Raw genomic sequence first — 16,119 nt, 5'->3', positions numbered from 1 at the left:
TTGCATATAACCTTTCTGAAGCAACCCTGAGCATAGTCAGGAGTTGGAGCCGTGATAAGCCTAATTGAATCAACTGAACTGATTAAATCAATTAAAATTAATAGAAATTAAAGGCTTTATTTACATACAGAACCTTAACATGTTTGTCTGTAAATGAATTGTGCAAATATTTGTGCAGATTTATGTAGAAGTAACAAGTGATGCAACTTTGAAACCGTCATTGGGGTAGGTCTTCTTAGGGTCATATTGATGTTTTTTGTATTGTGAAGTAAACTATGTGATTGCTTTGATTGGAAGACAGCATCCTACTACTTTGCTGCACATTAAAGCTGTGGGATGTTCACATAATCTGCGTCAATTACTGTAAGATGGAGCTGTGACAGGAATGTGGGCTCCACTGCTGCCTGTTACACCGTTAAATGATAAACAGCATACTGGTCTTAGATGAGGAACTGTAATACTTATATATACTTATATAATACTTTTAATTTTTATAATACTTTTTGGCCAAGACAACATTTAAGGCAAAGAAACCTACACTTGCCAAAATCATTTTATCTGTGGACTCAAATATGAACCAGCAGTAACGTTTACATCTATACTGCTAGTGTAAAGATTAATTTGTCAGTGGTTAAATGAGACGTAGTTATCACTTACAAGACTTTATTAGTAGTTTATAGCTGATGACTAGACAGCCAATCCTCGCCAACCATTTCGCCTTACGTCATGTTCGGATTACAGGAAGTGAATCACTCGCCTTCAAATTAAATTTCCTTATATTTGAAAAACATATATAGAATCACTGATCTACCCGCGATGTTAAAGGGCCATTTTTAAGGCAAAAACTCATTCTTTTTTAGATTGATACTACCGCTGCAAGTTTGTCACTTTTCATCTTGATGGAGCTTCAGAAAAGCCCATTAATGTTTTTATTTTGGTGGCTGTAGCCGGAAGTGTTTTAAATGTACACAGTTAAACTTTGTGCTTTACTGACGCTGAATTGACTGCACGAAGTGAACGCTGTTGACTCTGCAGATTTGAGGAGAAACGGGGACTCAGCCAGCAGGTGAGTGTTACTGGATTTCCCAAAAAGTTATTTTTTTCTTTGTTTCGATTTGTTTACGTCCGCCTAAAAGCTTGACTGAAAACTACGCGGTATTACTTCAACAGGTTGTTTTACTTCAAACGTGCCAGCGTTATGGCTAACTTAAATTTGAAATCACTAAAGGCTGTGGCATTACTTTCAACTTTTGTGTGTGGCGTTTCTGGCACAGCGTTGATTCACTCTAAAATAACCATGTGCGCTGAAGTAAGGCAGTTTTGGCTGAGGGGTTAAGCCAGGACCTGTCTTTCCTGCAAAACCTGTTTACACATTCACGTTTGGTTAAATCACTTCACAGTTCCCCTTAAAAGTGGAGACACTGAGTCACAATGGGTCTATAGTTGAACTCCCTGTTAGGACGGTAATATAAGGGGAAAGTACCCCCAGAAAATGGCATGTTTCATACTGCAGCTTTAGGAGGTTCAACACTTCAACTTTTTACTGTTGACATTAAACATAAAAACAGATACACACCAAACTAACATGCCTTGATAAAAATGATGAGAATTGTTGGCCTTAGTGAAACAATACGAGCCAAACTTGACCAGAAATATAAATCACTGTGGTTTAAATAGTTTTGGACAACAATGCAGCTCTATGGCACAGAGGCTACACCAGCAACAGTCTTTAATGGGATCAGTTAATTGTGTGTCTTTCTATAGGATGTGTAATAATGTTGAATTTATACATCATAGTAACCCCACTGCTTCCTCTGCTTGTATGTGTCCTTTTCCTAGAGAGATGTGGTGGGTGCTGTGGGTGCTCGCTGCCCTGCTGGCTCTCTTCTGCAGTCTGGATGTGTGGTACTTCCTACGGGCAGCAGTGGTGATCCTCCGGGCCTGGTTCCAACCTCCGGTCTTTGACATCACAGCAGAGCAGGTCCTAACAGGCCGGGTCACTCCCCATGACATCGACATGTGCCACATGAACAATGCCCGTTACCTCAGGGAGTGTGACTTCGCCCGGTTCTCTCTCTACACACGTAACGGGGTCTTCAAAGCAGTTCGAGCCCTCGGCGCTTCAATGGTTGTGGGGGCCACCACCATTCGTTACCGAAGAGCTCTGTGTATAGGTGAGGGGTACGAGCTGCGGAGTCGGATCGTCACTTGGGATGACAAAGCCTTTTTCCTGGAGCAGAGATTTGTGTCAACAAGAGACGGGTTGGTGTGTGCCATCATGTACTGCAAGCAGAGTGTCATCCGCAGCAGCCCAGACAAGATCATGCAGCACCTGTGTAAAAGGAAGGTGGGAAAAAAAGTTTCAGAACAAATGCAAATTGCATATTGGTAAGGTCTAATTATTGAAGAACATTGACACTGAAGGTTTGCTCCTTACAGGTGGAGTGCCCTGAGTTTCCAGAGGACCTTCAGCACTGGGTCAACTTCATCTCTGCCAGCAGCCAGACCCTCAGAGCAGAGAGTGGACTAGAGGAAAAGAACAAATGAGGCATTGCATGGACAGCTATTAAGACTGGCTTTCGTGAGACATCTAATACACCAGCCCGGGATCCAAAGTCTTCTGAGAGAGACATTTGTCAATCCACTTGACCTGAACACACTTGTGCCTACTTTACTCGTGAACTTTGCTTAGACCACAATACTCATGCCAAACAGAAGAAAAAAACAACATACTTCATGGTTCTGAGAGGCTGCTAAAAGCCATGAATAATCTTTACTTATACACTAATAAGAAAGTAATATGATTGTAAAAAGTATGTGTTCATGTACTACAGAAGCACTAAAACAAATAAAATTTGAACTCCTGTTGATGCACTTTTATGCCCACAATTTGTATTTATGTGCACACGTGTGCCTCACATAACATTCAATAAGAGTCAAGTTAGGTACAAGTTGTTACTGTAATCAAATGTGAAACTGTAAAAACACTATGGTATACAGCAGAAAAATCAATGAAAGTGGTTACAAATCAGAAAAAGATGCAATACAACAAATGAGAAAAATTATTGTAAAAAAAATAATAAAACAATAAAAAAAAAAGTGTCACAGTGTAACAGAAGAAAATTAACTCCCAGTGATTTATTTGGTAAAAAGCAGTTGTTGCTACAGAAAGAGGATGTCCAGCTGACACCATCAGCTTCTAGCAGGATGTACATACTGTTAGCTGAGCTCATGTTAAAATACACATATAAAACTTAACTTTTACAGTACTATTTTCCCTGACAGATCTTTGATTTTCTTTATCAAAATACTGTTTTGGCTATCTGTCCAAAGTTAAACTTTGACAAAACTTCAAATCAAATTTCCTCTGATGGATCATTTTATACACAGAGTTCTTTAAACTCTCTGTGTGTAAAATGCATATCCACACATGTAGAATTGAGATTCAAAAAACGTTTTTTCACCTCACAAATATAAATTGATTGAAAGGAATTTGTTTGTGTATTTGCAGATTCTTTTTGTATTTGCAAGATATTTTTGTAAGTTTACAAATGTATCTTTTGTATTTGTGGAAAGTGTTTTATATTTGCAGATTACACACTTACTCACTGATTGTCAATCTGTTCACACAAAGAATTTTGACACAAATCTACCTACACACTACTGCTTCTATTGCTCCTCCCAGGTGCATGCTGCCCCTATACCTGCTTACCTATAAGTAAGTTGCCTAAAGTGCTGCCCAGTTGCAAAGCAAACTGAAGAAATAAGTAAAAAAGACAAATACTAAATAAATATAGTCTTAAAAAAAGACAGTTATACCAAAGAGGTAATAAATATCTTCTACAAATATACACAAACGTAACAATGATGATTTCAATAATAACATGAATAAAAAAACGTTTTAAATGATATTACTGTCACGTATTTACATTAACATTTTAAATTCTTTATGAGGATCATTGAAATCCCCTTTTAAGTTGGATTTAGGGTTTCATGACTGGCTTTGTGTATATGCTTTTTTGCCATAATGAGACTTGTGTTAATCGACACCAACCATACACATTTCCTTGTGTGATGACGTCAGTTATTCAATATGAAAACATAACCGTGTAACCATGCCGACAATGCAACCACTGACATTACTTGTCGTCACAGACCACCCGGAAGTCCTGTTCATTCATTCTACCGGTTTCTTCAAGTTGCATCGCATCTCATGGTAGCACTGTGTTCAGGAGGCACGGTAAGTTTTACTGTCATAAAAAGACACTTCTGCTGTCTTTATGATTAATGCTTGAAGTCCGACATTGACAACTTCCTCGAATAGCGACTTTACTCGAACGACTACGGTCTCTTCTCTGACTAGGCCACCAGCTACTGGCAGCTAGCAGCTAAGCTAACAGATTTGGCTGTCAGCAGGTTGAATGGAGCAGCGTTAGCTTCATAGTCCTCTCAAGGTTGAAGTGGATGATTGGAGGAGTATGCTGCTTTCGTATTTTGAGCCATAATATTATGCCAAAGAGTGAAAAGACACTGACCGATTGTTTTTCTACACATTTGCATTGTCATCGATGAGGTAAAATGTGCATTTAGTTAAATATTTAATACTGAATTTGGTCATGAATTTAGAAAACACTAACTGCCCTAAGTAAGCAGTTTTTTAGACAAGTGAAGGCAAAGTTGATTTAGACATCAACAAGGCAATACAACGTGCTTTTCATAAGCCATAAACGGTATTAAGACTATGGACAGATTATTAAACAGGCCTACTGGGCACAGACCCAGGGACCAGAGGGGTTAGAGGGGCCCACAGCTAGAGCCTCTGTTTTTAGTGACACAGTACAGCCACAGAGAGCTGCAAAAGGACTACAGAGAAATGCAAAACAACTATACAAAGATGCAAATTGACTACAGACTACAAAACATCCCAAAGAGTATGAACTACAAAGACACACAAAATGATCTAAAAGAAATGCAAAATGAATATAGGGGGGCACAATATGTCCATTAAGACATGCAGAACTGCTACCAAACCACAAAGAAATGGAAAAAAATATAACCCTACAAATCGACTACAACTACAAACGACATGGCTGCAACATTTGTTGTTTTTGTGTCTCTCTCAGTCTGGGTGTCTTTCTCCAGTGTAGGAGGGCTGGGAGTGCTTTTACATGTATATGTCAAAGGGCCCATTGTTTCATAATCTGTTCATGATTAAGACAACATGTAAAAGAAACACATAGCAATATAAAAAGACAAATAAAAAACAGACACATAATTTAAAGAGAACAATTGAATAGATAATGAAATAAGATAAAAATAGAATAACACAGAATAAACTGTAGAATTAAAAATACAGTCTCAAATTTAAAACAGGAAAGTTTTAAGCCCTGATTGAAAAGAACTAAGAGTTGTAGAAGTTTCGTGCTCCCTTCTGTGCTCCAGATATGTGATGCATAAAAACTGAACACTGCTTTTCCATGTTTAGTTTTGACTATGGTGACAGTAATCAGATCTGTCCTAAATTATCTGAGTGGTCTGGACAGTTCATAACGGAGCAGCAGATCAGAATTATATTTTGGCCCTAGACCATTCAGTGCAAGGAGCCAGTGCAAAGATCAGAGAACTGGACTGATCTGTTCCACCTTCTTTGTCTTTGTGAGGACTCTAGCAGCCATATTTTGCAACAGCAGCAGTTTCCTGATCGACTCTGTAGAGAAACCTGTAAGGTCAGCATTAGAGAAATCAAGCCTACTTAAGATAAAAGCATTTTAAAAACAGCACATTTTTCTAAAAATGTGCATTTTTCTAAATCCTGCTGAGACATAAGTCCTTTCATTCTTGATATATTCTCAATGCTGATTGTGTAATTGTCTTAATGTGGATGTTAACATTTAGGTCCACTGGTAGCAACTGAAGATGAACACTGACCTTTTGGAAATTTTCTGTGAAGGAAGTTTTAAAACATCCAGTTATCGATTTGTTCAGTGCACGTAGTCAGTGGTTGTATGGCACCTTAGTCTTGTGATGTTGTGATATTAAATATTTGTGTCATCTGTATAGTTATGGATTTTATTGTTTTCCATAACCTGCGTTAGTGGGAGCAGGTAGATGTTAAAGGAAAACTCAGCCATTTAAGTCACATGAGATGTTGTTTTAAATGAGTGTATAATTAGACTGAAGTGCTGATTTAACCGTAATTTATATGCTGTTGTTCCAGAGAGATGTTGCTGCTGGTGTTGGGAGCCCTCCTCCTGCTCTTCTGCAGTCTGGATGTATGGTACTTCCTACGGGGGGCCCAGGTGTTCATCCAGGCATGGTTCCAACCCAGAATATGGGACATTCTAGCCGAGCAAAGCATTGATGGCATGGTCCTTCCCCATGATTTGGACTACATGGGCCACATGAACAACTCTCGTTACCTGAGAGAGTGTGACTTTGCTCGCTTCCACCATTACATGCGAAACGGGCTGTTCATGGCCTCACGCAAACTGGGGGCCAAAATGGTGGTAGGGGCTTCCACCATCCGGTACCGGCGCTCCTTGGCCTTCCGTGAGGCTTTTGAGATTCGGACCAAAGTAGTGGGATGGGATGAGAAGGCCTTTTACTTGGAGCAGCGCTTTGTGTCTAAGAAAGATGGATTCGTATCTGCGGTCATGCTCTGCAGGCAGAATGTGGTGCACTGCAGCCCAGAGAGGATTATCGAGTTTGTCTGCAAAAGGAAGGTGAGTGATAGCAGAAGACGTAAAGTATCGGTATGACTGTGGGAGGCCTGCAACTAACAATTATTTTCATTAGCGATGAATCTACTGATTATTTTTTTATTCAATCGTTTTGTGTGGTCAATAACACAAAAAAATGCCCATTGTAATGTCTTGAATTCCAATGTGATGATATCTAAATGTTGGTTTTCCCCGAACAATACTCAAAAACTTAAAAATATTCTTTTTGCTATTGAATGGAACAAACAAATACAACAATCCGCATAGTTGAGAAGCTGAACTAAGAAAATATTTTCGTTCGAAAAATTACTTGAAGGATTAATTGATTATCAAAATATTTGCTGATTATTTTTCCATTGATGGATTTATCAACTAATTTCATTTCAGGTCTCCCTGCATTTATTTTCATTACTGACTAATGATATTCTTTTCTTGATAATTCAGGTAATCGCTAGGTCTAGGGCTGCAATTAACAATTATTTTCCTTACTGATTAATCTGATGATTGTGATTGTTTGATTTATCAAACATCAGAACAGTGAAAAATGCCCATCACACTTCCCTAGAGTACAAAGTGGTGATATTAAAAGTCTGTCTGATATTTCAAAACCCCAAAATATTAAAATTTCTATAATGTAAGAGAAAGAATTGCAACATATTGGGAACCTGGAACTATAAAATCCTTGTCATTTTTGCTTGAAAAATCATTGCAGCTCTAAGTCTATAAGGCCGAATGTGGCGTCTTTAAATGTGCTGTGTCTGACAACTGTTCAAAACCCCAAAATATTTGATTTCTGATCATCCAAGATAAAGAAAAGCATCAAATCATCACATTTGAGAAGCCTAAACCTGGGAATGTAATGCATTTTTGCTTTTAAAAAAAAAAAACAACAAGAAAAAAACGATTAATTTATCAAAATTATTGCCATGTAATTGTCAGCTATTAGTTTGTGATCTAGACTGTAGCTTTTTTCTACTGCAGCATTCTGCTAACTTTTGTGGTTGTGTGTGCAGATCGAGTGCCCAGAGTTTCCTGAGGACCTCAAACACTGGATCAGCTTCATTTCAGCCAGCAGTCAGGCACTGAGAGCGGAGAGCGGACTGGAAGAGAAGAACAAGTGAAGCCACACCATGAACCCATGTATCATGAGTGTAGACACATATCATTTGTATTGCACGCACATATACAATATACATCCATACATACATGCATACAAACAGTTAAACATTGTAGAGTTTTAGTTGACAGACACGATTCCACTTTCTGTTATGGGTCAATCCTACCTGCTGTGTATTTTTGTATGATGTGAACTCAAGTACTGGACTAAGAACAGCTGAAAACTTGAACTATAAGGTATTCCTTGTTTTAAATGCACTTATGCACTGAGATCATAATGAAAGTTGTTCTCTCCGACGAAAGTGAAACAAAAACGTAGCTTTATCCTTACGGCTTATTCAGTAGTTGACTGTGAATAGACTGGCTTTAGACATCTTCATTCTCATTTAGCAAAATCGTCTAACTTCAGATAAGCATGTAGAGCAAAAGTTACTCTTCCACTGACATCAATGCATGTTTTGAAACAACCAGAATAATTTTTGTGCCTGTTTCTCTTGATTAGTCGTAGTTTACAGTTATAATTTCAGGGAATTATAACTTTTTTTGAAAAAAAAAAACATACAGTAGGTTTGATGAAATGCTTGAATGGACATCATGAACATATAATGACAATTAGTTTTAATCTCCCCATCAGCGTTTTGCACAAAGTAACCCAAGTGAGTAAACAACCTGAACTCTTGTTGAAAATTTGAGAGGGAATATTTGTTTTAGAGGGACCCTTTTCAGTACAGTATTGTTCTTTTACCAAATTTATAATACATGCATTTAAAGGGTGGGCTTCTTGATTGGAGTTGCATTTGATTTTAGGAGAAATTGCTCAAATCCAACTTGACAGGCATGATAAGAAAAGGTTAATTCTGTATGAGGTTGCTGGCAACTTTTCAAAAACTTGCAGCGCACTATAAACACTGAATGTTTGGATGATACTTGGTTTTTATTTAGACGGCCTTTTAAAATGTGGGACCTTCCTTTTAATGCATAAAAGCTTTAGTTTGTGACCAAAGTAATGTATTGTTCTGTAAGAAGAGGAAACAAATTTTTAAAGATGTACTGTGTGTCTAACCTGTTATTTATGTTGTCAATGCACAGAATCCTATTTAATTCCTTTAAGTTTGAAGATATGTGTTGTCCTTTTTATTTTCCACTTGGATTATTGTACCAGACTTCATTTATTGTGTTTGTTAATTATTTAATGGCATTTTAAATTAAAAATGCATTGGAAACTATGTTCAGCCTGTCATTATAAGTGCTTGTTGTTCAGTAAAAACCTGAATTTCTGATGAACTGTGGTTGGTGGTCCTATGTTGAATATAAATCTGCAACAAAATAACTATTTTGATAATTGATTAAGTCATTTTGATGAAGATATCCTACTCTGCCCTATTTAATATTGTTATAAATTTAATATTTTGGGGGTTTTGACTGTTGGTCAGATAAAACAAGAAGTCACCTTGGATTCTGAGGAACTTGAATGGATAAATTTGAGACAATAATTTCACCCCTAATTGAATATAGACCAGGTCAACTGTATATATAGTAGTTAAATTGGCTCTACCTAAACAAGCTACAAGATTAAAATGCTTTTACAAATTAAGACATCAGTATAATAATATTTCTTTGGAATAGCCCATTCTGGATACTTGTATTCTTATTGGTTTCAGTATATTACTTTTGCTGTTGATACCTCTATATTTTTTCCTTGATGAAATTTTAGATTATTTTACTTGCACTATTTTTTTTTTAGATCAGAGAAAATTCAGGAAAAAAACAGATTTGTGTTGCAGAACTTAGGTTTTTCTTCTTTCCTCTCTCAATTGTCTCACAACCCCTCAGATTTATCTGATGACACCCTTGGAGGGGTCCAACCCCAAGATTGGTAACCTCAGTGCAGTAGCCAAGAACTACAACTACCTCTTATTTTCATCATCAGTTAAGGTGCTGACTGCTGAAGTGCCAAATCCTGACATTTGAGAAACTAGAACATGCAAATGTTTGACTTTTTTGCTTGAAGATGGATTAAACATTTGATCAATTATCAAAATAGTTGCCGATTCATTTTTTGTTGATTGATTAATCAAATAATCATTGCAGCTCTGAAGTACAGTAGTTTAAACGAGTTCCACCTCCAGCTGCTACAACTGTAAAATCCTGCTTACACATTGATACATCAGAATAATGTAAAAAAAAAAAAAAAAAAAAAAAGGGCCGTTGTTCTAAGAAACAAAACTTATACTTTAATAATTTAAACTATATTTTCATTGGAAAATGTCTTACATTGTAGTATTATCACTTTTAATTAAGTAAAAGTACTCCCCCCTCTATTGCGTATACATAACATATAGCCTACACAGATACTCAAAACACAAAAAATAAATATATGTGTAAAAATTAGTTATTACAATTAAATATCAAATGACAATTAAGTTACATTATTTTGAAAGTTGGGGTTTTTTAATAATTAAAGTCCCCTGCTACCGGTTCCGGTGACGCCCCCTGCTTTTCACTTCCTGTAAACAAAGCAGCAGCTGTTGTCACATTCCTGTATTTTCGCTGATTTTCTGCCTCTACTTCTGCGTTATCGACGATGGCTCAGGCCGGAGTGGTCCTGGACAAGGACCAGTTTAACTGCCCGATATGTCTGGATGTAATGAAGGACCCTGTGACCATCCCCTGTGGACACAGTTACTGCTGTGAATGTATCCAGGACTACTGGGACCAGGACGACTACCTGGGGATCTTCGTCTGTCCGCAGTGCCGGCAGAACTTCAGCCCGAGGCCGGCGCTTGCCAGAAACACCATGCTGGCTGATGTGGTAGAGAAATTCAAAAAGACCGGACTCCAAGAGGACACGATGTCCGCGAACCAAAGCTTTGCCGAGGCTGACGACGTGGAGTGCGACGTCTGTACCGGGAGGAAAAACAAGGCTGTCAAATCCTGTCTGGTGTGTTTGGCCTCCTACTGCGACGTTCACGTCCAGCCTCACTATGAGTCTGCCGCTTTCAAGAAACACAAGCTGGTGTCGGCCTCCAAAAAGCTCCAGGAGACGATTTGTCCCCGACATGACAAGCTGCTGGAGGTGTACTGCCGCACCGACAAACAGTGCATCTGTTACCTGTGCCTGACAGATGAACACAAAGGGCACGACACGGTCCTAGCTGAGGCGGAGATACAGCAGAAGCAGGTAATCAAATCCTCTGATTGATTCAATGCAAGGCGATTGTAGCACTGTAACATGTTGGTTTAATTCAGCCCTGGGCCCGTTTTTATCAAACTGCTAAGTTAAATATTCAAAATCCTTCAATTTCACTCCTATTCTCAAACTTAAGGAGAAAAACTGCTGGTACCACATTCAGATAAAGCACCATTTCTAAGGGGTTTATAATCTGTAATCAATGGCTTTATTAATAGTTAATACATAATTTACCAATGCGTTAAAGATCAGTTATTGGAACAACCGGTTTTCAGATTATGAAAGCACCTTTCTTGTCTTTTTAGCTCTTCAATTTATTAAAGAGCCTCCTCATTTCACAAACTGCTTCTTAATATTTATAACTGCAAATTGAATGGACTTTAGAACCTTTAATTAATGATTTATTAACATTTATAACTGAAAAAACATGTTTTACTGACATCTGCATTATTACTGAATAGAAACACACAGATATGTTTTTACCAAAACATTTGATTTAAACATGGCACATTCATCCAACTATGTTTTTATTTAGACAACAATACAGGAACTTCTGAATTTAAGAATGGGATAAAAATATGTGGGAGTAGGGAAATACCTGTAACAGTGGTCCCTAAGCACAAAGCTAGACCTTTTCGTTTTATCATTGGTGCTTTCACCTCTAGGCCACCAGAGGGCCCCCAATTTAAAGGTTTAATAAACTCAATCTGATGTTGAACAGTCTCTGTGTTCATTGAGACCAGGATTGACATGTCTGAGTGTATTAGATTTAAATCTTAACCTGGTCTAATGTAGTCTGGCTGGAGAAAAAACAATGAAATCACCTTTCTTTTTTCATGTCTTTAGAGTTTCCCTGTTAATCTAGTACATGTTAGACAAGGTAAGTACAGTAGTCACTGAACTAGATCTGAACTGATGTGGTCTGGATGGAGGAAAATAGAGAAATTGCTGTTTCTTTTGTTTTTAAAGTAGATTAAAAGTTTCATAAAAAATTTAAGCAGTGAATTCACCTTTTTTTCTGTTTTTACAAATAGCTTTCAATATAATAATCTAGTTCAGGTTTGACATACAGTGATTTTTGATTTAGCCTAGTCTTAAGTGCTGCAACAACTTGGAATCAGCTGATATTATCAAAAGAAAACGTCATCCTCAGCACATTTAGGAACATGTTGTGAATTAGGAACTTAATGATCTACACATGGACACAATAGCATGAACGTGTGCACAATCCAATGCAAGAGGTAGCCTTTGTATGTGTTAACCCTGTGATATAATCACTAAGATGCTCCAATTTCTTATTTTCACTACGTTTTTCCTCAGCGGCAGCTCGGTGACATGAAGCAGAGCTCTCAGCTGAAAATTCAGCTCAGAGAAAAGGAGGCACAGGAGCTGAGACAAGCCATTTTCTCTCTCACTGTAAGTGCTAACACCCAGTTTGGTCTGATATATAAATGCAACAGATCACTATACAGATTACAAAATGCCTCACTTCCTTCATACTGCTCTAAACAGTTCATAATTTGACATTTTTGCTGACATTACAACTGCCTTACTCTGTCAACTGCAAACATTTTCTTGTGACAGTAAAACATATGAGAACCTGTGTTCGCTTTGTGTCTCCCTCTAGCGCTCTGCTCGGGCAGCATCTGAAGAAAGCGACACCGTCTTCACTGAACTGATTCGGTCGATCGAGCTGAAACGTTTTGAGGTGAGAGAGCTGATCAAAGCGCAGGAAAAGACAGCCATCAGTCAGGCTGAGCAGCTGCTGGACAAGATCCAGAAGGAGATCACTGAGCTGAAGAAGAGTGAGGCTGAACTGGAAAAACTTTCCCACACTGAGGACCACGTCCATTTCCTTCAGGTAACATCACTCAGATTTATTTGTTTTTTTTTCAGATCTTCGGGACAGAAACTCAGCGACTTAGATACACACATCAGACTTCATTCCCTCTTGGTCTCTGTGTTTGTGAATCCAGAGTTGTCAGTCTCTCCGTGCTCCACCTGTGCTGTCAGCTTTGCCTTCAGTCACCGTTGACCCCAACCTCACCTTTGGCCCAGTGATGACAGCTGTGTCAGATTTTAAAGTACTGTTGCAGGAGGTCTGCCAGGGAGGATTTGTCAACATCTACGAGAAAGGTAGACACAAGTGTTGGCGTTCTTATCCGGTATGAACGATTCTGTCATCTCTGTTTATGTGATTTTTTTTTTCTGTCTTTGATTTGTAGTGAGGGACGTAGTGATTGTAGGTTCTTCAAATGCTGCTGCACAGATAGACACAACCCTGTCTGGTGATTCTGGATCAGCCGTACAAATGGATGCAACAGTAGGTGAGTCCAACCCTAACTCTTAATACATATACACCGTTTTTCTGTTCTTGCCATCTAAGAGTTTTGTGGTGGGAGGTGGAGCAGTAGAGCTGCATCTTACAATTATTTTCATTATTGATTAATCTGTCTATTGTTTTTTTGTAAATCACTTAGTCTATAAAATATTATAAAATAGTAAAAAAACACTTGTGTCACTTTTCTCAAAAAAGGCATTAAAGAGCATTAGATAGTTTTACATTTCATTTACAAAAGGTCTAATAATAATAATATTTTTTCAAGCCTGTCTTAGGTAGTAACACTACTTATAAAATATTTTCAGCAGAAACTACTAGAGTAAAATTCATATGCAGACCTTCAAATAATAATGTTTTCATTGGTTAATCCGTCCATCCATTTTCTGCTGCTTATGCAGGTCCAGCATCTATTTAATGATTAATTGTTGATATTATTGGGAATCACTGTTATATACAGCTGAGAGGAACTGACAAATATTATAATATGACAATTATTGATATAAATATCATTAAATGTATGTATGTACTTGGTAAATTATTCTAGACTTTATCATCTATACTGATTTTATTGATATCTTTCATACTTAGACCGAAGTGACTGTGAAACAGGTATTAACCTGCGTTCTATGTGGTATTAAGTCTTAAATATAATTTTGTGAACTCTGTGGGACTCTAACCACATTATCCTGCAGCACAAACACCTTACCCATCTTGGTTGTTTGTAGTTAGAGGTTGCTGAATCTGCACCAGTGGAAAGATGACACTTTGGACAACTGAGACTCTTCACTAACAGCGTTTGTTCTTTTTTTGCTTGCAGTGGGCCCTCCACTTTGCCTCAACCCTTTCCTCACTCAGGGAGCTGCTCTGCCCACGTTTGCCTTCTCACCATTTGGTAAATAGACAAACAGACAGACATTATCAAAAATAAAATGTATTCCATGGTAAAGTACTGTATAGAGTTAATTTTACACAAGCAAACCCAATGCAAGGCATATTGCAAATGTTACCATTTGGTGACAGAAAGAATTCAACAAATTCAGTATCTACAATATGTAGATATTATATGTTTTGTATCTAGAAAATCTGTATCTGCAAAGTAACTAGTAAGTGTATCTGTCAGTACAGTACAAGATTTGCATGAAACATGTAGTGAGGTAAGGTATAAAGTACAAGTACCTCAAAATTAGTATGTACTTATTTTTTTAATTTTATGTAGATGTCATCTTTTAAAATCACATTTACCTTTAGACTTCTAGTCTGGCTGTAAGAACTCTTAAAGACTACCTGAAGATCTTCAGATTTTCAGATTTTTATGGCCATGTGTTTGCAATAAATCAGAAGATTTGAGATTACATTAAATTCAAGTTCAGTGTATTTTTTGACATGGATATGTTACTTTGAGTGATTGCATCTGTCTCACCTTGTCGAAACAGCTCTACCTCAGTTGCCTCCTCTGTTTTTTTCTGTGCATGTTGAGTTTATAAATGTTGAACATTGGGATTTTCACATGTTCATGTAAACATTAAGAAAACTTGCATTATTTTATATGACGCTAACAGCTTAGGAAACACTGCAGTCGGATGAGTGGTAGATATTTAAAACTGGTATCTCTTTGAAAGGTAATTTATTGTTTTCTTATGTAGTCTTAAGCTGACATGTGGTGTATGTGGTTTTATTTATAATATTGTAGGTGCTGACCTCACAACCTTATAACATTGCATATTACTAGAACTGGTTGGCTATACCACCTGTCTTTACTGTCCAGCACAGATTACGTACAGAAACGTATTTGTTAGGTCTGCTCTAACATGTCATCATAGTCCCCAACGTTTCTTACAGTGCCGTAGACTAATAATTCCTCCTCTGTCTGCTCAGGCACCAAACTCTCCTCAGGATCCAGATCGAGGCACCTTCAGCGACGCGCTCACCCCAGGAGGAAATAGACTTCTACCAGCATTTCACATGCACCTACACGGCCTGAATGTCATTTTACTTAACTACTCTCCCCTCCTTTTCCTCTCACAAATATGTACTGACACGCATGAATTATTATCATCTTTTGACATTCATTTAAGTTAAGTTTTCACCAATAAGCTATACTTGCATCTTGCAGTATAGTGCAGGTGGAAAAGAGATGAAGAAAGCATTTGTAAGCTGAAGACCAATCAATGACAATGCATTTAATTTAAGTATTAAGCAGCACAAATCCGGATTTAACTCGCTATATCTTACTTCAGTACTTGCAAGGAAATTGCTTTGAAATGTATTAAAGTTTTAGTTTTGATTAAGCTATGCTTTTATAAACATTTTTCATTTTTTTAACCTCTGTTAACAATCATTTTGCTTGACATGTGTGTAATAATATATTGTGATTTATGACATTCTGACATTAAAAAGCAAACACACTTGTACAAAGTAAATGTTCTGAGAGGTTGTGTTTATTTCCATGGGGGGTGTAGAAGTGGGATAACAGGTTGACAACAACACTGCAGCTCTTTTGTGTAAAATGTTACATGTCAAATAATACTCACAGGTCAATGCATCTAATATGAATTTACTGAATGCATACTCAGGAGAGGTGGTTCAATACAAGGTTGTTCTTTCCTCAGTTTGCTTTATCTGGGTCAGCCTATTTCCTTGTTTTGCGGGCTGTGATTGGAGGCTTCAGGGTGCAGCAGGTGAAACCTGAGTAGCTGTTATTACCACACCTGTGAGCTACGCCCCTCTTTGTTCCTTCCAGTGTCTGTGGAGTT

At 37.7% G+C, this 16,119-nt stretch overlaps 3 protein-coding genes across 3 annotated transcripts; all 3 read left to right on the top strand.

Annotated features, from left to right (window-relative positions):
• Positions 1-977: 977 nt before the first annotated feature.
• On the top strand, positions 978-3,051 carry LOC111230965 (protein THEM6-like). The gene is made up of 3 exons (XM_022757872.1): positions 978-1,066; positions 1,840-2,347; positions 2,440-3,051. The coding sequence occupies exons 2-3, from the start codon at positions 1,844-1,846 to the stop codon at positions 2,545-2,547; spliced, it is 612 nt and encodes a 203-aa protein (XP_022613593.1). The 5' UTR covers positions 978-1,066; positions 1,840-1,843; the 3' UTR covers positions 2,548-3,051.
• Positions 3,052-4,159: 1,108 nt separating this feature from the next.
• LOC111230966 (protein THEM6-like) lies at positions 4,160-9,115 on the top strand. Its single transcript, XM_022757873.1, has 3 exons — positions 4,160-4,240; positions 6,218-6,722; positions 7,733-9,115. Exons 2-3 carry the CDS (start codon positions 6,222-6,224, stop codon positions 7,838-7,840), a joined length of 609 nt encoding a protein of 202 aa, XP_022613594.1. The 5' UTR covers positions 4,160-4,240; positions 6,218-6,221; the 3' UTR covers positions 7,841-9,115.
• A 1,235-nt stretch (positions 9,116-10,350) lies between these two features.
• Positions 10,351-15,765, top strand: LOC111230960 (tripartite motif-containing protein 29-like). The gene is made up of 7 exons (XM_022757864.1): positions 10,351-11,016; positions 12,346-12,441; positions 12,653-12,886; positions 13,002-13,161; positions 13,251-13,352; positions 14,184-14,258; positions 15,242-15,765. Exons 1-7 carry the CDS (start codon positions 10,420-10,422, stop codon positions 15,307-15,309), a joined length of 1,332 nt encoding a protein of 443 aa, XP_022613585.1. The 5' UTR covers positions 10,351-10,419; the 3' UTR covers positions 15,310-15,765.
• The last annotated feature ends 354 nt before the right edge of the window (positions 15,766-16,119 follow it).

Source organism: Seriola dumerili, unplaced genomic scaffold, assembly GCF_002260705.1.
Source record: "Seriola dumerili isolate Sdu_G_001 unplaced genomic scaffold, Sdu_1.0 BDQW01000291.1, whole genome shotgun sequence".
NCBI classification, from domain to species: Eukaryota; Metazoa; Chordata; class Actinopteri; order Carangiformes; family Carangidae; genus Seriola; species Seriola dumerili.
Note: the sequence above shows the minus strand (reverse complement) of the source record. Positions and strands in the feature narration are given on the sequence as shown.